Consider the following 22,889-nt stretch of genomic DNA (forward strand, 5'->3'; position numbering starts at 1 on the left):
AGTGTATCAAGTAGAGAGTAGGCTTCACAGACGTGAGCGTGGGCAGTGAATGAGCTGCCTGCCGTCCAGCCCAGCGTCCTGCCGTGCAGCCCACTGGCACCTGTCCCGCCTCCCACCCCACCTTCTGTCCACGGCCCGTCCACTGGGCATCCTTCCCTCTGTGGCCGTGGTGGACAGGCCCTGAGGCCCAGGCCCCTTGCTCCTTCCTGCTCAGGGAGAGCCTGGCCCACAGGCTGCAAGCATCTCAGGAACGTCTTTCTCATCAACAAGTGAGAAAACTGAGGCTGACGTGACTTGACCGAGATCACAGAACTGGCTGGTTACAGACGCAAGCTCAAACGCGCCCAGGGGGACACGGCACGCAGCGCCTCGTGCCGTGTCGGAGGCTCCAGGGAGGAGTCCCTGAGTCTGCGATCACGTGCGACTCACCACCGTGGCATCTGCAGTCCCAACGTGCAGACGTCCTCCTCCATCGCGCTCGTGGCCGCCTCCCGTGGCGGCCGGCCACCCCCCACCCCCCGGGCCTGCAAGCGCATCTGACGCCGCAGCCGTGTTCCTTTCCCAGGTCCCCCCGCCCGGTGCTGCCGCCATGAAGATCGCAGTGATTGGACAGAGCCTCTTCGGCCAGGAGGTGTACTCCCGCCTGCGGGAGGAGGGCCACGAGGTGGTGGGCGTGTTCACTGTGCCGGACCAGGACGGGAAGGTGGACCCCCTGGGTGAGTGGGTGGCCCAGGGGCACGGAAGGGGGTGCCCCGAGGGCAGCGGCCGGAGCAGAGTCTGCGGCCCCCGTGCGGGGTCGTGGGCTTCCCTGGCCAGAGGCGGCCGCACACGGTCCACCCTGGGCCCTGCCCAGGTGCCAGTGGGCCTCCGAGCTTTGCTGAAACCACGTGGATCGCAGGGTGGGGTTTGTGTCCCGGAGAAGGGCCGCAGAGCAGCCCGGCCTGCTCCCAGGGCCCCGCAGTCTCCGGCCCTGGCACCCGGGCGAAAGGGCCGCCGGGCAGGAGTCACCGCGGCCAGCGTTCTCGGACGCGAGCGTGCCCCGCACTCCGTCTCGGGGTCGGGGAGGGGGGACGTGTGGAGCAGATGGCTGAGGCCCCCACACGGCCCCCGGCCCCGGAGTTTCTGCTCGGAGGGATGGGATGCGCCTGGGGACCTGCCTTTCTAACAAGTCCCCGGGCAGCTGGTGCCCCTGCTCCGGGAGGATCACTGCTGAGCTGGGAGCCTCAGCAACGCGGCAGGAAGCAGGGGCCTCCACTCGACGAGCAGACCCTCGAGCCACTCCCCGGGCCTTCTCAGGCCTGACGGACTCAGAATGCGGGGCCGGATTAGGAAGGGGCCCTCGGGGGGCGGCCAGGCCTGGGGGCCTGGTTCATTAGGAACAGTGAGTCTCCCCAGGGGAGTGGTGCCAGCGGCCCCCGTGCCAGCCAGGCCTCCAGCCCAGATCTGACCGCAGTGTGACCGTGACACAGCCTGAGTCCTCCCCCAGCCTCTCAGTGACCCCGGACAGCAGCTCCGCACCGGGCGGGGGCTGCTCCTTGACCTGGCCGCAGGTGTCCAGCAGACGTCCCTGGTCACGGGGGCACAGCTTTTGCAAGCACAGGCTGGTCTGCTCACATGGACGCACCTGCCTCCACGCAGGGCAGAGGCGGGGGGCCCGAGAGTGCTCAGGCCAGGTGTGTAGCAGAGAACCGGCAGCCGCGCCGCGCTGGACAGGTGCTGAGGCAGCAGGCAGGCAGGGCTCTGAGGAGTCAGGGAGTGGCTGCAGGAGGCAGAGGGAGGAAGCTGTCTTCTAAAGCTTGGAGCCTTGGGGACTGTACATCAGCCCTGCGAGAAGCACGCCCTGCTCCTGGAGCAGTGTGAGTTAAAGAGGTCAGGGGCGAGACAGGGGTCTGAGAGAGGGAGGCAGTCAGCAGAGTCAGTCCAGGCAAAGCTGCCCCCGAGACCCGGCCCCTGGCCGGCGCTGTCCCCTCTGTGCTGCCCGGGAGAGCCCGGCTGGGCAGCGGGGGCGTGGGGAGGGACAGGCCTGGAGAGGGGGTGCAGGAGCCACCCTGCGGGGGAGGCAGAGCTGCTGAGGGTGAGTGGGTGCGGGGGTGGGGGCAGTTTCTCACCCACTGTCCCGCAGGCCTGAAGGCCGAGAAGGACGGAGTGCCCGTGTTCAAGTTCACCCGCTGGCGGGCAAAGGGACAGGCTCTGCCCGACGTGGTGGCCAAGCACCAGGCCCTGGGGGCCGAGCTCAACGTGCTGCCCTTCTGCAGCCAGTTCATCCCCATGGAGATCATCAGCGCCCCCCGCCACGGCTCCATCATCTACCACCCGAGCCTGCTGCCCCGGCACCGCGGGGCCTCGGCCATCAACTGGTGAGACCGGCCCAGACGCCCTCCTGCCCGCGCCGCCCCCCTCCCCAGTGCAGCGGGCGTCACGCGGGGCCTGTGCGTGCTGCCGGCGTGGGGGACAGCAGCAAGGTCCCCAAGCGAGAACCGGTGTCAGGCAGCGCCGCGCACCCCGCATCCCCGCGGTGAACCGCGCGGTGTTCCTGTCCTGCAGCAAGGTTGCCGCGGCAGGGGTCTGAGGGGCTCCCCGAGGCCTTCTCTAACCCCACTGGCTGCTGGTGCTCTCAGCCACTCCCCATGTGGAAAGAGAGAGAAATGGAGGAAAGAATCACCTGAGCAAGATAGTCTGGGATGAGAGGTGATGAATCTGGTGGGTGGAGCCGTTCAGGGAGGGGAGAAATCTGAGCTGGAAAAGAGAGCAGGTTTCTAGTTGGGCTGGTCTGATTGGGATTCAGGCCCCCTGACCTCCAGGCCTGTCGGCTCCCTGGGCCTCAGTCTCCTTATCTGTGAAAGGGGCACGTGGCGCTGTTACACCGACAGAGAGGATAAAGCCCACGAGGCGTTAGGGCCCCGGCACATCGCCTGGCACACGGTCGGTGGGCATCAGGAAACACCATTTTCCCTCTTCAGTCCTCCCCGGGGGACGGGGGCATGCTGCCGGGAGGCGCGGGTCCCAGGGGCGGCCCCCTTCTCCTTCCTCCCGGACTCGGGTGTCACTCTTTCTCAGGACCCTCATCCACGGAGACAAGAAGGCGGGGTTTAGCGTCTTCTGGGCGGACGACGGTCTGGACACCGGGGACCTTCTGCTGCAGAAGGAGTGTGAGGTCCTCCCGGACGACACCGTGAGCTCGCTCTACAACCGCTTCCTCTTCCCCGAAGGCGTTAAAGGGGTGGTAAGGCCGCCCCCGGGCCTCCCCTCCCGCACCCCCCAGCTCCAGCCTGCTGCCGGGAGCTGGCCAGGATTCAGGGTTCCAGAGGCAGGGTTAGGACATGTGACAAACACTGGGTCAGGCGGGACTCTTGCTTACAACCGTGAGAACCACGCAACAGGCTTTGGCCAAAAAGGGATCTTTTTGGCTCATTTAAGAGAGAAGTCTCAGCAGGATGTCGTGGAGCCTGGCTGAGCCCAGAGGCTTACGGCCTGTCATGGGATTCTTCTCTCTGTTTCTTCATCCTGATCCTGCTTCCTCTGCTTGATTCGCGTCTTCCTCAGGTTGGCTGCCCTTAAACAGGAGGAAAAGTAGTCACTGGTGGGTGAAGGTTTACACCTCCGGGTTCCAGGGGGAGAGAAACCCTCTTTCCCCCAGAATTTAAGAATGGAGTATCAAAGGAGACTCTGATTGGCTGGTTTTGATCATGTGATGACCCTGAGCCAATCACTGGCTGGCACGGGGGGGCGCTCTGATTGGCAGCCTCAGTCACATGGTCCAGCCTCGGCGGCTGGGGGCGGAGCCTGTCCCAGGGGTGGTCGCTGCGCTGAGGTCTCCGGGCAGGAGGCTGGCGGAGCGCAGCCGCTGACGTCGGAGCTGGCTGTGCGGGGCCCCGTCGGGGCAGTGTGTCCAGCGGGGGAGGCCGGCAGGGACGGGAGTCGGACGGGGACGTCTGCACAGCTCAGCAGCGACCGCCGCCCCCCGCCCTGGGCCCCGCTCCTGCGGCTCTCAGGAGGGAGCGGGAGACCTGCCGCAGGTGGCGTGTGAGAGACCGGAAGGGGTCACCTTGCTCATCCCGCAGAGGACAACCGAGAGCATCCTTCGGGGCGGGTCCAGTGGGCAGCCGCCGCTCCCGGGTGGTTATTCAGTGAAACTAACTTAACTGAATTGTGTTAACGACTGAGTTCGTCAGGCGCTCTGGCTACACTTTAGGTCCCCAGCAGCCACACAGGGCTGACGTGGACACGTCCATCCCCAGAGAAGCTCCTCGGGCAGTCCTGCCCTAGATGTTGCTGACCTCTCCTGGCCTCTCAGCCTCAGGGGCTCCCCCCACCACCTTCCCTCCCTCCGGCCCAGCCCCCTGGCTCTCCTCCCCTGCTTCCCTGACTCCCTCTCCCACAACCTTCCTCTTTACTGGGGCAGAGAAACTGCTTCCTGCTGAACGTGCAGGGACCTTCAAGTCCACCCGGGATCCTTTCTCCTTAAGAGGCGGGGAAAGTTTTAGACAAAAGCATGGACACTGGCGTGTGTTTCCCCACGTAGGGCTTTAGTGTATACACTCTCCTAGGACCCTGTGTGTGTGTTGGGCGGGGGGGGGGGGGCTTGCATTGCTGTCAGATTGGAGGCAGATTCGGGCTGACTCTGTCTGCTCCTCCAGCAGACATTCCGTGGGTGCCTGTCACATGCCAGGCGTGGCACCAGGCAGGTCTGTTCAGCGAGTGGCCTGGTCCAGACTCAGTGTGAGCCCAGGGGCTTGGAGGTAGGGGCGGGTCCTGATGCTGGGGACCCCAATGACCGACCGTGTCTCCCCAGGTTCAGGCCGTGAAGCTGATCGCCGAGGGCAAAGCCCCCAGGCTCCCCCAGCCTGAGGAAGGCGCCACGTATGAGGGGATTCAGAAGAAGGAAACGGCCAGGGTGAGTGCCAGGGCCCTGGCCCCCCCGAAGCCTGCCTGTGCACGGGCTGGGGAAGACGGGGTTCGCGGGGCGGCCAGGCCGTGCCTGTTTAAGGAAAGAGTGGCCCCGGCGTGGGCAGGCTCACGTGGCACCTGCACAGGCAGGGACCAGGGTCCATTTGGGTTCGTGCCGGTTCCTCCCAGGGAAGAGGCAGGCAGGGCCGCCTGGGGGAGAGCTGGCGGGGGCAGGGGAGGGTGCAAAAGTCAGCGGGGATGCTGGCTCATCACCTCGTGATGAGACGTGAGAGGGAATTCAGTTCCTCAGGGCTGTCGCAGGTCGGGGCGCCTTGGTGGGCCCGTGGGCTGTGTCTCTGCCCAGGCTTGTGGGGTGCTGTACAGGGACCTGTGTGAGCCCCGCAGGTGAGGAGAAGCTGTGGGGGGGCGGGGGATGGGATGGAGGGGACGGGGCTGCACTTTGTGTAGGGCCTTGGCCATCTTCACAACAGACGTTATCTCCCCCAAACCGTCCTGGAGTTTACATCCTGCGAGAGACTGAGGACCCACACGCACCCAGAGCTGGGGTCCCAGGGGGAGGCCCAGCCCAGCTCCGGGACTCGGACTTCCCAGCCCGTCCCCAGGGCGCCACCCAGTGTCACAGTCGTCAGGGCAGGAGGGGGGGCCGGAGGGGTTGCCCGGAAGGTCAGGGAGCGGGAGAGACCGCTGAGCACACGTGTCCTGCCCCACAGATCGACTGGGAGCAGCCAGCAGAGGCCATTCACAATTGGATCCGTGGGAACGACAAGGTGCCAGGCGCCTGGACAGAGGCCTGCGGGCAGGTGTGTCCCTGCGTGGCCAGGGCAGGCCGTGCCCCGTGTGCCCCAGCTGCCAAACTAGCAGAATGTGTGTGAACTAAATGGCAAATAGCCGTTGCCCAGACCCCCAGCGCCCGCCCTGTGCGCCCGCCCCCTTGGTGCCTTCCTCAGGACCCGTGGCTGGAGGACAGGGCTGGCTCTGGGCGAGGCTGCCCGGCCCGGCAGTGGCTCTGGGGTTGGCTGTGCTGGTTGTGAAGTAGTTTGACTCTCACCCCCGGGCTGTCAGAAGTTCCGAGATAGCAGAAGTGAAACCAGTGAACCAGCGAAGTGGTGCTTAGAAAGTTTATCCTGCGCACATGGAAAAGGCAGCTCCGGAACCAGGAGACCAGACCCGACGCGGTCTGTTGATGAGCTTGTGTATCGAGGAGGCAGTGACTGGTTAGAACAAGACTTTTCTTAAATGCTAGGGATTTGGCTCACAGTTACTCCGTATCAATTTTGAGGAACAGCTTAAATTTTGCTTATGATTTCCAGAGACACAAGCGAGACGTGACAGAGGTCAAGCTGGTCCTGCTTGTCTTGCAAAATAAGCTGAGTTAAGCTCTGCTTGTGTGGCTGCACTGGTCTTGTCTGCTTGGGGACTTTTCAAGGCTGGTCTCCATTTGTGTTTGCTTCGAGCAGCTCTCAGAGACCCCAGGCCCAGCCCTGACTTGCCTTTGCCCTTGGTGTTGTGAGGGCTTTGGGGGGACCCTTTGGCCGCACCCCATTGAGGGCAACCGAGTCCACGAATCCCCCAACTGTCCAAACCCCTGCTCACGGGCTGGCCGCCCAGACCATCTGGGGTCTCTGCTGCCCTCGCCACCAGACCGTTTGCACAGTGGCGGGGCTTGGCGGTGTCCCAGGCAGTGTCCTTACTCGGGAGTGCGGGGGCAGACTTTCCGCCGGCGTCTGTCCCCTGGGTCGGAGGTCACGGGCCAGCGTGCGGTGCCACAGGGCCCCTCCCAGGCCTCAGAGCCTCCTCCAGGTCTCGTTGTGCCCCCACCCCCACCCCGTCATCTCCCAGCCCCACCTGGTCCGCCACTGTGAGCCTCTCTCATCCTCTGCCTTCCGGTTTTCCTGCCCTCAACAGAAGCTGACGTTTTTCAACTCGACGCTGAACACGGAAGGCCTGGTGCCTGAGGGAGAGGCTTTGCCCATCCCGGGAGCCCATCGGCCAGGGGTGGTCACCAAAGCAGGACTCATCCTCTTCGGGAATGATGACCGAATGGTAACAGGGCTGCTGCGGGTCCCCTGTGCGTACTGTAGGCTCAGGCCCCACAGGCAGCCTCCAAGCTGTTCTGGAGAAAACAGGGGAAAAGGAGACCACAGGCTCCAGGAGGGAAGACCCTCGACCACTGGGTCAGCCCATTTCCCTGTCCAGGGAAGGCCGGCCCCGGGCTCTTCCTGACCAGGTGCCCCCACCCAAGCTGGGTGCCCTGGGTGGGCATCAGATTCGGGCCCTCTCCAGGGAGCCGAGAACTGGAGTCCGGGGGCACGGGGCACGGTCATGGGACCTCCGTGCTTCAGTTTCCTTCTCTTTGAACAAGGAAGCCAAGCCAGCTTGCGCATAACGTGCAACGACTCACCTTAGCGGACCACAGCTCAGAGGGACAGCTCCGGTTTACGCACTAAATATTTACGGGGCCAGGAGCTGTTTAAAACAATCTGATGATTTAGTTTTTCCCAACAACTGTATGAGACGTGTATTAATATTATACCTATTTTACCGCGTGGAAGCAGAGATGGAATCACCTGCCCACCGTCACCCAGGGTGGCCCGTGACGGAGCTGCTCTCGGGCGCTGATGCTCTCCCTTAGCGCTCACCGCACGCAGTGGTGGGCAGGTCTGGGCCTTAAGGTACCGGGGGCAGCGTAGAAGGAGGAGAGGCAGGGGTCTTTGAGCGCTTCGGGGAATTTCAGCAAACACTGCGAACGTTGAAAACCCTCGGCCTTGGCGGTGTGTACGGGCCGGATGAGTGCAGAGCAGATTTGTTTGGGCTGGTGTGCGCTCACGCCGGGTGCCCGCCCTGCAGGCCCGAGGCTGCCTGGGATTCACAGGGATTGGGTGTTTTCGGCGCTCAAGGTCGATGCCTGCAGACGGTCCGCGTCTGTCTCGGGCCAGGGTCCTGGGCAGGGCTGAGACGGCGTGCTAGCGCGTGGAGGCGTCGAGGGACGCGGCCAGGGCGGGGAGCGGCGCTCAGCAGACTCGGTGCTGGAGCCGCGCGCGCTGGCTGCCCCCACCCCGGCGGGCTCTGCACTGCAAGTGACTTGCGCCGCCTGGGCCCCCATCCTCACGTCGCTCAGGCCCGGGTTCCGCCGCCCCTGGGGAAGGGCGGGGGCAGTGAGGCGCAGCGCCCAGGCCTCTCCGCGTGACCGTGGCCGTTTTCCCGCCAACGGCGGCTGAGGAGGAAGGTGCGGGTGTAGACCACGCGTGGCGGCCGGGGGAGGAAGGCAGCGGCCAGGAGTGACTGGGGCCGTGTCCCCCTGAATCCGCGAGGACAGCAAAGCAAAGAGGCAGCCTTGGTGGAGACCCTCGGTTGAGTGTCTTTCAGGACCTTCCAGCGGGGCCTGGCTGGGCGTCGGCCCCGGAAACCTCCAGAGCCTCTTTGGAAGGCGGCGGGGGGAGGGGCGGGGCGGGGGGAGTCAGCAGGGAAGCCAGGTCTGCTTCCGTCAGGCGCGTGCAGGGGGTGCCGTGTTCACAGACCACCCTCCCCCGACAGCCGCGTCCTCTGCCGTGAGCGCCCCCGGCCCTCCGCCCCAGGGGGCATCGGACGACCCGTGCCAGCTTTCCAGGGGGGTTCTGGAAGCTGGGCTGTTGGGTTGTTTTCTCCATCGACTCTCAAGGTAGCGCTTGAATTATTTTAGTCTAATGAGTAGGCATCAGTTTTATAGGGTAACACGACCATTACTCTTTCTCAGGCTTGAGGGTGTGGGGGGTGGACGAGAGGGAAAGTGAGCCCGGCCGAGCGCCCGCCACAGCCGCCTGCCCTCCGCTCGGGTCTCCCCCAGGCCGGGCTCCCGGGCCTGCCTCCGGGCAGGTGCAGCCGTGGGGCCTGACAGCCGTCCTTTCGCAGCTGCTGGTGAAGAACGTCCAGCTGCAGGACGGCAGGACGATCCCCGCCTCGCAGTTCTTCACGGGCGCAGACAGCAGCGCCCTGGAGCTGACGGAGGAGGAGCTGGTCACCGCGGACGCCATGCGGGTAAGGGCTCTGCAGGCTACCGTCTGGCGGGGCAGGTGTGCGCTGCGGGGGTGTTTCACAGATCGCACCCCTGGGCTCGGGCGGTGCCCACCCCCTCAGGACGTATGTCCTGGCCCCCGGCGCACCAGTGCTTCTGTCCTGTCGCGGGGCGTCCTAACGCCCCACCCTCCTTCCTGTGCCCCCGGACCTGGGATTCGGTCTCTGGGTCCCACTCCTCTGGGGACTCATCGTCAGCGGTGGGTGAATGAAACCGGAGCCCCTGGAAGAGCTGAAAGAGTCAGGTGCCCTGCCGTAGGGGGTGTGCACCGGAACCTTCCGGAAAGGCTTCCCGAGAGGGAGACCCCTGCCCAGTCACCAGCACAGGAGTCACGGTCGGCCGCCCCGGGCCCCGGGCCAGCCTGCCTGTGTGCCGCCGGGCAGCGCTTCCCTCTCGGAGGCCCGGTCTCTCCCACCCGGAGTCCAGCAGCGGCCACTTCCTGGAGCTGCCCTCCTGGTCCCTGCCCACCTCCCTGCCCCGGCAGGCGTGGTTTGAGGGTTTAGCCATGTGGCTCAGAGGGCGTTGGAGGGATCTCCAGCCATTCAGGCACACAGTCGCGTGTTTGCCTGTCTGTGATACACGTCCAGACACTGGGGTGTGGCGGTCGGCCGCGGCTCTGCTGTCATGGGTCCCTGCTCACAGGCAACAGAGCCAGCGAACAACCAGGCCAGGGAAGAAAGTAACTTCTGACGGGAGACGCACTCGGAGGGCAGCAGCGGTGCCTGGTGGCCGGGGCCGCTGCAGAAGGAAGGCTGGGGAGGCGCCCCGGGGGGAGGCAGTTTGAGCTGAGACCGGAGTGGAGAGAGAAAGTCCACGAGATGGAAGGCACAGCCAGTGCCGAGGCCCTGAGCGCCAGGGAGCTGCGGAGGGCCAGGCGGCGGCCGCGGGGTGACTGGGTGCCATGACGCGTGTAGAGCAGGACCCCGTGGGGGGGTGCCGGAGCCCGCCGGTCCAGGGGCCCCAAGCACCTCCTCCGGTGAAGGCTGGACGTTTTGAATGTCTATTTAAAAAAAACAAAAAGCCGATTCATTCAAAAACTACTCTTGGAGCAGTCACTCTGGCCCCGGGTCTGAGCCTGCCCTGGGGTCACGGGGCCAACTGGACCGACAGACTGCCTCCGGGAGCGTCCGGCTGAGCGGTGCTCACAGTGGCCGAGGCTGTGTTTGTGGAGGACGCTGGGTGGCAGAGGAGGTAACAGCTTCGTGGCACCTGTTAGGACCTCAGTAAACGCTGGCAGTGAGCCTAACGTTCACGAGAAAGGCAGATGCTCCCAGAGTATCCGGGCTGCTCTAAACTGAGTTCCAGTCACGGAGCCGAGGCCGCACGGGCTCCTGAACCCCGAGCTCCGCCGGCCTCTTTCTGGGGATCCTCCCGGGGCTGTCCCCAGCCCCTGGCACAGATGAGGAGACCGAGGCGGGGGGGCTGCCTACACCTGAGCGCTTGTCAGGGCCGAGCTGGGGTCTGGACGAGGCCGTGTGGCCGCTCGGGTTCCACGCACCCCCGGAGGGCCGGTGTGCAGTGTCCACACAGCAGCGGTGATCGCTGACCCCGGGCCAAGCGAGCAGAGGGGTCGGTGACGCCTTTGGGGAAGAGGTGACGTCGTAGTTGACCTGCAAGGACGCCCAGGATTTAAGCATGAGCTGGGGGTTCAAGGGTGCATGTCACCAGCGGGTGAGAGCCGGGGCGGAGGCCCTGGGGAGAAGGCGCCGTTGTGTGTGGGGGGGCAGCTCGGGAAGGCTGCTGACGGTCGCCGTGAGCAGGCGGAGCTGGAGGGCGGAATCCGGGAGCCTCCCGCGAGAGGCCAGGGCGAGGTCAGCCCCGGGGTCACGGGGGGCTGGTCCCGGCTGGGCCACGGCCTGGAGCCCGGCCCGCGTGTGGCCCTCCCGGCTCCTGCCCTGGAAGGCCTGGCCCGGAGCTGCGCAGAGAGCAGCCGTGCCCCCGTGTGCCGTCGTGACCTGCCAGCCGGCCTTCCTGGGCCGCTCGCTCAGCTCTCGCTGCTGCCCTCCATGCGCCCGGGACAGAGGGCACAGAGCCAGCCGGCCCCTCGGGGAGGACGAGGCCCAGGCCCCCTGAGCCCCCGCGGCGGGCCCCGGTCCCTCACAGAGCCGCCCCGTCGCTCTCCCTTCCGCGTGGCAGCGCCCACACCCGGCGTCACGTGGGGACGCCCGCGCCTGGGCGACGCCGCAGGTGGGGCCGGGGGGCGGGCTCGGGAGGCACGCAGGCACGTCGGCCGTCCCTCCACCCCCGGAGCGGTGTGGGGGCCCCGAGAAGCTGCGGTCGAGGCGAGGTGGGCACAAGGGCAGCAGCCTGGGGTCCTGCTTCCGCGGGGAGGCGGCCCCCCAGGGCTGTCAGGCCCCCGGGAGCAGCAGCGCGTGGAGGGGACAGGCCAGCCTGTCGCCGGGCGGTGCGCCTCGCCGGGGCCGCTCTCGCCCCCAAGGCCCACACCCAGGCCCCGGGAGCCGTGTTCTCACCGCACCTCCTTTCCAGGGGGTCTGGACACGGATTCTCCCCAGCGTCCCGGAGGTAGAAGACTCCACCGACTTCTTCAAGTCAGGGGCAGCATCGGTGGACGTCGTGAGGTAAGGCCGGGCGTGGGGGTGGCGTCTCGGGCGTCTCCAGGTCAGCAGTCACCCCAAAGCTGAGCGGCAGGAAACCGTGTGGGTCGGGGGCCCAGGAGGGAGTCACGTGTGCAGGCCCCGGGCCCACCTGGAGCGGACCGGCCGGAGCTGGGGCCGCGGGGCAGGCACGTCCTCCCCCGAGCCGTCACGGCCCCAGAGCAGCCACGCTGGGACCTGGACGTCCAGCGGGCGGCTCGCGACTCTACAGGCGTGGGGCCAGGAAACAGACAGGTGCGGCCCACCGCCCTGACTGGTCCCAGTGGTCACAGGCCCGTCCAGGTTCAAGGGCGGGGCGGCGGCCGAGACCGCCCCTCACGGGAGGAGAATCAAACAACGTGCAGCTGTTTTAAAACTGCCACACGCCCGACACCCGGGTGAACGCCAAGGTGTGTGTGGGGAAAGGGCGCAGGCAGGCGGGGCCTGGGCACAGGTGGCCCCACCAGGCTGGGGCGGGGCCAGTCAGGGGATCACGACTGAGTGTCTTTTTACACTTGAGGAATCACTTTACGTGCAGTGACGTGCACAGATCCTGAGGGAACAGTTTGGTGGCTCTGATTCAAGGTGTGTATGCACACGTTATGGCCCGTGTGTCACATGTATGCTGTGACGTGTTTCGTATCTCACTAGCCGCGCCTCGCCCCACGGGTCCCCTCCTGCCCCTCCCCGTCTGTGGCCCCGGGGACGATCTGTCAGCACAGATCAGGTCGCCCAGCCTTCAACTTCACGTGCACGGTCCCGCGTGCCCTCGGACGGTGGTGATAACTGTGACTTGTGTAGAGAGAAGGGTACCTTTGCATCTGTGCCCTTCAGGGATGTTGGCTTGTAGTTTCGTGTCTTGCGGGGTCACGCTCTGGCTCAGGTGTCAGGATGCCGCTGGCCCCGTAAAGGGCGTCTGGGAGTGCTTCCCCCTCTTCCGTTCTGTGGGAGAGTCTGAGTAGGAGGGGTGTTCGTTCGCTGTAAATGCCAGGTGGCCTTTTCTTTGTTGGGAGGTTTTCAGTCACCAGTTCAGTCCCCTTTCTCGTTCCTGGTTTGTCTGGATTGCCTGTGTCTTCGTGGCTCAGTGTTGGTAGGTTGTGTCTGCGGGACTTTATCCACGTCTTCTGCTCATTTAATTTGTTGGTTTGTAATTGCTCATGGGAATCGCTTATGATCCTTTTTATCTGCGTGGTGTCCATTGTGTTGTCTCCTCTTTCATCTAATTTTTGTGTTCGTCTTAGTCTTCTCTCTTCTTTTCTTAGTCTACCTAAAGATTTGTCTCTTTTTCACCTTTTAAAAAAAACAGCCCTCAGTTTTGTTGGTCTTTTCTATTGTTTTTTCTATTGTTTTTTCCCTGGTTTCTATTTTATTTCCACTCTGACCTTTGTTATTTCCTTTCTTCTGCTACCTTTAGGTTTAGTTTGTTCTTCTTGTTCTAATTCCTTGAGGTGTAAAATTAGGTTGTTTGAGATGTTTTTCTTAATGCAGACATTGATCACCATACACTTCCCTCTAAGAACTGCTCTCTCTGTGGTCCGCAAGTTTGTTATGTTGTGTTTCCATTTTCATTTGTCTCAAGGCAGCTTTCGATTTCCCTTTTGAGTTCCCTGACCCGCTGGTTATTCAGGGGTGTGTTGTATAGCATCCACATTTTTTTTTTAAGTTTACGTTTCCTCCAGTTTTTGATTTCTAGTTTTTACCACTGTGGATAGAAAATACGCTTGGTATGATTGCAGTCTTCTTAAATTTAAGACCTGTTTTGTGACCTAACCTGTGATCTATCCTTGAGAAGAATTTGTGCCCTGCTGCTGGGTGGAATGCTCTGTGTATGTGCATTAGGTCCATTTCATCCACAGAGTGAAATCCTCTGTTTGCTTATTGATTTCCTGCCTGGATATTCTATGCATGATTGAAAGTGAGGTATTGAAACCTCCTGCACGTTTCCTGAGGCTGTTTCTCCTTTCAGTTCTGTTAGTGTTTGCTTCATACGTTTAGGTGGCCTGCCGTCGGGAGCACATATGCTAATAGTTGTTATCTCTTCCAGGTAAATTGGCCCTTTAACCACTATAAATGTCCTTTATTTCTTGACAGTTTTTGACTTAAAACCTGTCTTGTCTAATAAGAGGATGGCTACCCCAGCCTTCTTCTGGTTACTGTTTGCATGGAATACCCTTACTATCCTTTTACTTTCAGCCTTTTTGCTTATTTACATCCAAAGTGAATCTCTTGTAGGATATGGATGAATGCTCTTCTTATCCAGTCTTACAGTCTATGTTTTTAATAGGAGAGTTCAGTCCTTTTCCGTTTAACCAGATTATTGACAAAGGCTTTACTTCTGTCTATCTATCTGTTTTCTGTTTCTCTATCACTGCCTTTTTCTGTAGTGTACCACGTTGAATCCCTTCTCTCTCTCTCTTTTTTTAAGCTATCTCTTAATTACCTTGGAGATATCTAACACCTTTAACTTATAACAATAAGTTGGTATTAAGTTGAATAATACCAATTTCAGTGACATACAAACACTCTAATCCTATACATAGTCACCCCACCGCTTCTATTGTTATTATCATAGTTTACATCTTTGTACACTGAATACCCTTTAATATAGGTGCCAGAGTATTGTTTTATGTATTCACCTATTATGTAATATAGTAAAAGGGGAGAAGTTGCAAACCGTACCAAAGGTACAGTAATACTGGCTTTCCTACTTACCTAAGTAGTTGCATTTGTGAGTGCTCTTCACTTTTCCTTAAGGCTTTGAGTTACTGTTTAGTGTCCTGTTATTTCAGTCTGAAAGACTCCCTTTAGGGGCAAGTTTACCAGCAATGAACTCCCTCAGCTTTTGTTTATCTGGAAATGTCTTATTTTCTCCTTCCTTCTTGAAAGATAGTTTTGACGCAGATGGAACTCTTGGTTGATACTTTTTTTCTTTGAGTACTTTATACATTCCATCCCACTGCCTTCTGACTTTCGTGGGTTTTGTGGGGAAATCAGCTTTCAATCTTACTGTGGATCCTTTGTGTGTGATAAGATGCTTCTCTCTTGCTGCTTTCTGAGTTCTGTCCTTGTCTTGGGTCTCAGCAGGTTGACTGTCACGTGTCTTGGTGAGATTCTCTTTGAGTTTATCCTGCTTGGCGTTCACTGAGCTTCTTGGATACACATATTTGTGTGTTTCTTCAGATATGGGAACTTTGGGGGCATTATTTCTTCAAATGTTTTTCCTGTCCTGTTCTCTCTCTTCTCTGAACCTGCCATGATGAATACATCTGGGGATGACATAGCACTGGTCCCTCAGGCTCATTTTTATTTTCATTCTTATTCATTCTTTGTTCTTTCTACTCCTCATACTGGATAGTTTCAAGTTCTCGATCCTCTCTGCTGCTTGTTCAGATGTGCTCTTGAACCCTCTAGTGAGTGTTTCATTTCAGTTACTGTGCTTGTCCACTTAAGAATTTGTTTATTATAATTTCTATCTCTTTCTTGATATTCTCATTTTTTTTCATAATCATTTTCCTAGTTTCCTTTAAGTCATTGAACACATTTAAGACGGCTGATTTAATGTCTTTGACTAATAATCCCTCACGGATGGTTTCTTCCAAATTCTTTTTCCTGTAAATGGGCCTATTTATTTCTATGTTCTGCAATTTTTTGTTCAGACTGGACATTTGGAGTGTAGCGTGTGTCAGTTCTGAGAATCTGATTCTCTTACTCCTGGGAGGTTGTTAAATCTCGTTTACTGAGTGTGTATTCCTTGTTGTGTGTGATCATTGACGTTTCTCTTCTGTTGTCTCTGTGACCATACACGCTACGCAAAGAAAAGTTTGGAAAGGTCACAAGTGGGTGGCTCCAACCTGTGACCTAACCAGGATTTTCTTGAAAGTCTGGCTCCCACAAGGAGGTGGAGAGGGGGAGAGTACTGCCCCTTGAAGTCCCCTGGAAGCTGCTTCAGCCTGTGGGCTTGGCCAGCCTTTGTCCCGGCCCCTCAGCAATCAGAAGCAGCCTCGTTTCTTGGAACCCATGACCCAGATGAGTGGAGGACAAGGTCCCAATTGCCCTCCCACGCCCTCTAGGAGGCTGCAGCAGGAGTGACCTGCCCGAGCCCTGCCTCCTGTCCCGCGCCTGGAAAGCCTGGACGTCACTGCTGGGCCCCACCTCTTCACATCCTCCCCTGGAAGCTGCACGTGTTGACCAGGCTCTAGAATTCCTAAACGCTTGATTCAGACAATTCCTGCCTGTTCCATAGTTGTTTAGGTGGAGGCATGATTTTTGGACCTTCTTGCTCTGCCATTTTGTGTCTGCACGTAGGCTTTTATTTCTCTTGGGTAAAAACCTAAGGGTGTTGGGAAGTGTATGTTTAAATTTTAGGGAACTGCCAAACTGCCTTCCAAAGTGGTTTCCAAAGTACCGTTTTACAGTCCCGCCAGCAGTGTAGCAGGGGTCAGGGGCTCTGCACCCTCACAGTGGCCGGTGTGGTCAGGCTCTGAGGTCTGGACATACCGGGACGTGTGGAGCAGACTCTCTCTGCGGTTTGGTTTGCGTTTCCTGTTGACAAGTGATGTGGAGCGTGTTTTCCTGTGCTTTTCTGCCGTCCGTGTTATTTCCTCGGTGAAGCATCTGTTCAAACTTTGCCTATTTTTCCTTGGGTTTTTTTCTTAGTATTGATTTTTTAAATTATTTATGTATTCTGAGGCCAAGTCTTCTATCAGATACATGATTTGGAAATATTTTCTCCTAATCTGTGGCTTGTGTCTTCATTCTTTTAACACTGTCTTTCGGTGATTATTATTAACCTTCCATTAATTATTAACAGGTGGATGGTCTCATTTACTCATCAGAAAATAGTAGACGAGCCATTGTTAGTCCAATTTCACAGGCAAAGAAGTGGCTTAGAGCGATTGGTCACTTGCCCAAGGTCACGCATTTGTAAGTGCTGGAGCCACAACTTGAAAGGACTGGGCTTTTAACCCTGGCTCTGGGCTGCCACCCACACTTTGGGGGCTGAGATGAGCCACCAGCTGTGCCACCAGGGCCAGTCAGGTCTGCCAGGCCTCTTCCAGGCGCCTGCTTTTCCGTCCTCTTCCCTCCAGACTGGTTGAGGAAGTGAAGGAGCTGTGTGACGGCCTGGAATTAGAAAATGAAGACATCTACATGGCAACCACCTTCGGGGACTTCATCCAGCTGTTAGTGAGGAGGCTGCGAGGCGACAACGAGGGGAGCGAGTGTGTCATCGACTACGTGAGTCCTGGTGCCCACGTGGGCCCGCCCTAGGTGTCTTCGACCACGTGAGTCCTGGTGCCCACGCGGGCCCGCCCTAGGTGTCTTCGACCACGTGGGTCCTGGTGCCCACGCGGGCCCGGCCTAGGTGTCTTCGACCACATGGGTCCTGGTGCCCCACACAGGGCCTGGCCTACAGACCTCGGAGGCACCCATACCTGTGGCTCCCCAGTGATACCTGGGGAAGCCTGGATGCCAGAGCTTCAGTGGCCCACACTTCCCTTAGCAACTCCAGGTGGCCCGAGGATGCCAGGCAGTAGGACAAACTCAACAGAGGAAATTATCATCCAAGACTCAGTATAGGGGACGAATTCGGTCCCGAGACAGGGTATTAAGGAGAGACTTTTGCAGTATTTTCTCTCCCCGCCTCCTTTCTCCTTTGATGTGTTTTCTGGTGTGGCTTCCAGGCCTGCCCATTCGTCCTGCATCCCCAGGTGACCCTCACCCCTGGTTCTGGTGCCGCCACCTCCCCCCTCTGTCCTGGTCATGCAGTGGCAGCGGCCTCCTGCTGGTGTCAACCTCTGGGTTGACTCGAGGCTTCTCAGCTCTTCCATCACCTGTGCAACCCATCACCTGCGTGAAATTCCTTTGGTTGAAATGAGAGCGAGGGAGAGATAGCGGAATTGGGAATGTTTTCCTGACAGATGGCCCTCTGCACTCAGCTTGTGTATCTGAAGTGTGCGGAGTTAACTGCAAAGCTCTTTTTAAAGAAACTGGGAAAAGCATCCCTGGGGCATCTTGGAAGGCCACCACCTCCTATGGGAATTAGCTCTGTGACAGTTCGTCTGGAGGGTAGTTTGGAACAAAGGCTGATGAAGAAAGTGCAGGTGACCAGGTGGACACCAGGCTGGCCTTGGGGCTGTGGACAAATGACCGAGCAAGGAGAGGCAGCATCCCAGAAGCTCTGGGTTCAGTGTAGGGCTGCAGGCCCAAGGAGCAGTGAGTGGGGGCCATGTCCTGTCTGGTGGCTGCACGTGCTGTCCACCCACTGGCACTTCCAGTGTGGAGGCCACGCAAGCAGCCCAAGGTCGGGCGGGCGGGTCTGTGGCGGAGCCAGGGCTCCAGCCGGGCAGTCTGGCTGCAGAGTCTGGCCCTTCGTCTCTTCTTATCACTCAGCTGCCACCTCTGCCCACACGACAGTTCCCTGGGCACCAGGGTTGGGTCCGGCCAGGAGACCAAGGAGGCCGAGAGGCCTTGAGCCTGGCCCCTTGCTTGTGTATTTGGGGGTGGGGCGAGTGGTCCCTGTGTGTCTGGCGGGGTCGTGTCCGTCACAGATGCCCGTTCATGAAGCATTTCCTCCCCAGGTGGAAAAGGCCGTGAACAAGCTGACCCTCCGGATGCCCCATCAGCTCTTCATTGGGGGTGCGTTTGTGGACGCCGAGGGCGCCAAGACCTACGAGACCATCAACCCGACAGACGGAAGTGTGAGCGCAGGCCCAGCACCCCCCAGCCCCACCGCCCCCTTACGGCCCCTTCTCCCATCTACCCCCCCTCCCCCGCCTGGGAGCCTCTGGGTCCTGGCTGGGGGCCTCTGCTTGGACGAGAAAGGGCCGCAGTCAGCCTCCAGCCCTCCCTACGGGAACGGAGTAGAGGGAGATGCGGTGGGGAGGGTGGTGGGCGCAGGAGGCCTCTGGAGGGTCTGGAGTGAGTTAAGCCCCCCAGGAAGGACATGGAGGCTGTTCCCTCCCCTCCACGCTTCAACAGCAACCCCAGCATCAGGAGGGCCCCCCTTGCACCCTGGGCCAGACTCCGCGGCTGCCACTGTCCTGCTCAGAGCACACACACAGCACTGTCACACTCACACACACTCACTCCTGCAGTCACACACCTGTAGAGGACAGGGCCTCCGGACGGGTCCTTTGAGGGGAGCTTAAAGAAAGTGATGGGCAGGGCGTGTGGACCAAGTCAGGTGCCCTCGGGCAGGAATGTTGGGCGCCATCACCACCGCGGGGCCAGTTTTGCGAACCGCGGGCAGGAGGTTGTGTGGCCGCCTGGTGTGGGGGCCGTGGGCAGGGAGGGCACAGCCTGACTGTGGTGACCAGCAAGGAGGCACCAGCCTCAGCCTCTCACCCCGCTCAGGTGGGGGCAGGTGTGGGGGCCTGAGCTGTGGGGCAGGTGGGCACCCTCGGGGACAGAATGCAGGGGGCCAGGCCGGCCTATTTCACTTAAGAACTAAACCTCCCGCCTGGGTCTCTGCTCGTGGTTTGAACACGCTGAGCGGACCCTCGGCCTCGTGGCTGCAGCCTGAGTGTGTCGCCCGGTTTGGGGTCAGTGGGAGAGTGGAGGGGAGAGTGGAGGGGAGGCCTCTGGGACGTAGACACGCAGCCCTTTCCGCGGGCCCCCCGGCCCCCCACCGCGCAGGCCCTCCCCCGCCCTCCTGCCGCAGACCTTCCCCTCCGCGGCTGCCCCGGTGGCCGGGTAGGGCTTCAGGGCTCCGCTCCCCCGCAGGTCATCTGCCAGGTGTCCCTGGCCCAGGTCGGCGACGTGGACAAGGCTGTGGCTGCTGCCAAGGACGCCTTTGAGCGCGGGCTGTGGGGGAGGATCAGCGCGCGGGACCGGGGCCGCCTCCTGTACAGGTGGGAGCCGCGCGCACACGCACCGGTCCGCACCGCGCCTTCCTCGGGCTGGCGCTCGGGCCCTGATGCGAGGAGGCGGTCCCAGCGGGCGGCGCGCCCACGGCCCGCGGCTCCGGACCTGCCTCTCAGAGGACGTGGCCGGAGGGCCAGGCGGGGCTTCAGCAGACGGGGGCCCTGCGGGAGGTGTCCCCGGGGGAGGGGACAGTGTCGGCACAGACGAGGCACAGGGTGAGGGCGTGTGAGAGCAGGGCTGCCCGGGGCCGGCCGCGCACGTGCCGCGGGGGGCGGGGCCAGGGCGGGGCCAGGGCAGCCTGTGGGCGGGGCGGCGTGCGGGCCCCGCCTCCTCGTCCCGCGCGGCTCTGGCCGCCGCAGCCTCCCTCCCGTTCACGCCTTCGGCCCCGCCCGGAGCCCGGGGCAGGACGCGGGGTGCTCGCGGCCGGGGAGGGGCTGCGGCCCGGAAGAGAGCGGCAGCCCTCCGGGAGCCAGGTGGGCCCGCTGGGGAGGGCGGGTGCCCCGGGAGGCGGGGAGGTGCTTCCAGAGGGAGGCCGCCGTGCAGACGAGCCGGGCGGTGTCGGGAAGCCGCTGTCCCCTCTGGGTCCTGGGCAGCCGGTCCGGGGCCGGGTCGTGCAGTGGTCCGCCTGTCTCTGGCGGGAGGGCCCCCGCCTGCCCTTGCTCTCAGAAGGCCGTCAGTTTCTACCCCGGGGGCCGGAGACACCAGGGCAGCCCCCACGCAGGGAGCCAGAGAGGGAGTCTCAGTGGTTTACAGAGGGGCACGGAGCGGGGGGCTTGGGGCAGGCTGGGGCTCTCCCAGCCTTTGCTCCACGCACCCGGAGAGTGGCCGGTGCGTCGCCGTCTGAGGTGATGGTGGGCCCGTCCGCTCAGTCCCCAGTGTCGCTCGCCAGTCTCCGGCTGTGTGTGGGTCGTGTGCCCAGCGGGTGCGGGAGGTCTGGGGCGAGACGGAGACCAGAGCTGTCTCCGTCCTCGCGGGAGAGGCAGACAGTCTGGACACGCGTGTGAGGGAGCGTCTGTGTCGGTCGGCGAGGTTGAAGGGAGGCAGGATGCTGGCAGGACACTGGGGGTGGGGTGGGGGGATGTGATTCGGGGGGTGGGGGCTAGGGTCGGCTCCCAGAGGGTGTGACGTGGAGTCGGGGTCGGAACGAGGTGCAGAGGTCCGGACAGGAAGCGGGAGCGTGGAGAGAGCAGGCCAGGCCCGTGGCACGTGGCTCCCAGGGCCTCGGGCAGGCAGCTGACATACCCGAGCGCCTGGACAAAGCGGCCGTGAGGAGGAGGGGGCAGCGGGCAGCGTGGTCCCAGGAGGAAACGGGCAGGGCCTCGGGCCGGTCAGCCAGGCAGGGGGTTGGGCTGCATCCCTTTGGGGGTCCTGGAGGTGCAGGCAGGCTGGGAGCAGAGCTGGGGTATTCGGGCCGTGCAGTGGCCGTGCGGTGGCCGTGCCGGTGGCCGGGCCCAGAAGGAGCGGGTCAGCGGGCTTCGATCACACGGCCGGAGCTCCCGTGTTCAAGACCAAGGGCAGCTCTGGATGGGTGGTCTCCACCTGCCCAGTCCGCCCTGCCCCCGACGTGTGAGGCCCTCAGATGCGGGGACGTGTCCCAACTCTCAGGCGCCCATAGCAGACGCCCACCGGGACCTCCGAGGGCGGCCGGATGTGGGCTCAGCCTGGAGGGACCGTGCAGGTGTGCTGTCCCAGCACGGCCAGCGTGGTGTGGCTGCTGCTCGAGGCCCGCTCACGGACACTGTCTCTGCGCGAGGCCTCCTGTCACAGAAGCAGGAGGTACAGTTAGGAGGCAGCGGATCCTTCGCTGTCCCAGGAAGGAGGAGAGAGGAATGGGGGATGGGGTGCCCTCCTCACGCCCCTCCAGCCAAGGAAACGCCGCCGTCCCATCTCACAGATGAGCACGCTGAGGCCAGACCCGCGTGAGGGGGCGCCGGCAGGGCCCCCGGCTCTGAGGAAGGGCCCCGAAAGGGCAGGCGAGGCTGAGCCTGGCTTCCCCCCCACCGCCACCCCCCCCCCCAGGCTGGCAGACCTCATGGAGCAGCACCAGGAGGAGCTGGCCACCATCGAGGCCCTGGACTCAGGCGCTGTCTACACGCTGGCCCTGAAGACCCACGTGGGCATGTCCATCCAGACCTTCCGCTACTTTGCCGGCTGGTGCGACAAGATCCAGGTGCGGCTCCCAGGGGGGCTGGGCCGGCAGGAACCCCGAGGGCCGCACGGCACTCTGAGCGCCGTGTCACAAACCGCCTCAACTTTGTGGCTTTAAAACAACGCCGGTTATCCGCTCCTGGACCTGCAGGCGGGAAGCGGGTCGCGCTCCGCCGGGTTCTGTGCCAGGGTCTCGGGGTCCGTAGTGGGGTGTGGCCGGCCGCTCCCGGGGGGACCAGGTGTTGGCAGCGCTCCGGGAGCGGGACTGTGGCCGGGCTCCTGCGGGCCTCTCCTTGGTCCCCCCCCCCAGCCCTCTGCGCCCCGGCCCCACCCTCTGACTGCTGCCGCTACCCGGAGGGAGGGAGCCCTGCCCACCGTGCCACCTCCCCACCCTGAGGCCAGCTGGCATACGTTGTCACCGCAGGGGCAGCTCACCAGGTCCCGGGGGCAGGGCGTCCCTGGGGGCCACTGCTGGAGGTCCGCCTGTGGCCGGCCGTGGGGGGTGAGCCCTTCCAGGGAGAACCGCGGCCGCGGGGCTCTTGGTGTCTCTGCGGGTCTGGCTCCTCTCCCCGCCTGCATGCAGGTGCGAGGACCAGGGAGGACCGGGTAGGTGGGCCGCCTGGTGTCTGCTCCTCGTCAGTGGCTGTGTCACGGGCCTCCTGGGCCGGCGCAGCCCCCAGAGGCAACGGGCCCCCACCCCGGCCCTTCTCTGCCCCAGAGGCCATCCCGCGCAGGGCCTGCTTCCTGTCTGAGGACGCGGCCAGGCTCCGCAGCTCGCCCCCCGCGGCTGCCCACTGCGCCTGGCTCTGGACCCCTCGGCCGTCCCGTCCTGCACGAGCCGGGGTGTGAGGACACAGCCTCTGTCCCTCCCTGGGTCCCGGGCACAGGCCGGCTGCCCCGAGGGAAGAGGTGAGGGGCTGGAGCCGCCCCAGTGACGTGCTCGCTTCTTCCAGGGCGCCACCATCCCCATCAACCAGGCCAGGCCCAACCGCAACCTGACGGTGACCCGGAGGGAGCCCATCGGGTGAGTCGCATGCCGGGCACTTTTCAGGGCTGCGTGCAGAGGCGCGGACGCCCCCTCTCTGTGCATTTACCAGGCAGCGGTTTAGCTGCCGACCGCTACCTCCCAGACGTGGCAGGTGCTGGAGGTGCGCCAAAGAGCAAAGCCCTGGAGACTCCCGTCCTCGGGGGAGACAGCTGTCACCTCCACAGCCCTGCTCCCTGCCAGGCACCACTTAACGACTTTGTGACTCCGGTTGTGTTTACTCTCCCTGCACCAGTCGGGCGTGGGGGGAACAGAGGACACGCCAGGCGTGTTATCTGAA

General features: G+C 62.1%; 1 protein-coding gene across 1 annotated transcript in view; it reads left to right on the forward strand.

The window, feature by feature from the left end:
• Positions 1-574: 574 nt before the first annotated feature.
• ALDH1L1 (aldehyde dehydrogenase 1 family member L1) overlaps positions 575-22,889 on the forward strand; it is a 39,229-nt gene continuing 16,914 nt past the window's right edge. The window contains exons 1-13 of the mRNA XM_057706548.1: positions 575-716; positions 2,123-2,357; positions 3,058-3,223; positions 4,793-4,894; positions 5,619-5,708; positions 6,814-6,951; positions 8,797-8,922; positions 11,447-11,538; positions 16,641-16,788; positions 18,132-18,251; positions 19,276-19,403; positions 21,436-21,586; positions 22,518-22,588. Coding sequence (XP_057562531.1) covers positions 590-716; positions 2,123-2,357; positions 3,058-3,223; positions 4,793-4,894; positions 5,619-5,708; positions 6,814-6,951; positions 8,797-8,922; positions 11,447-11,538; positions 16,641-16,788; positions 18,132-18,251; positions 19,276-19,403; positions 21,436-21,586; positions 22,518-22,588 — 1,694 coding nt within the window. The 5' untranslated portion in view covers positions 575-589. The remainder of the gene's footprint in view (positions 717-2,122; positions 2,358-3,057; positions 3,224-4,792; positions 4,895-5,618; positions 5,709-6,813; positions 6,952-8,796; positions 8,923-11,446; positions 11,539-16,640; positions 16,789-18,131; positions 18,252-19,275; positions 19,404-21,435; positions 21,587-22,517; positions 22,589-22,889) is intronic.

This window comes from Hippopotamus amphibius, chromosome 13 (genome assembly GCF_030028045.1).
Source record: "Hippopotamus amphibius kiboko isolate mHipAmp2 chromosome 13, mHipAmp2.hap2, whole genome shotgun sequence".
Classification (NCBI taxonomy): domain Eukaryota; kingdom Metazoa; phylum Chordata; class Mammalia; order Artiodactyla; family Hippopotamidae; genus Hippopotamus; species Hippopotamus amphibius.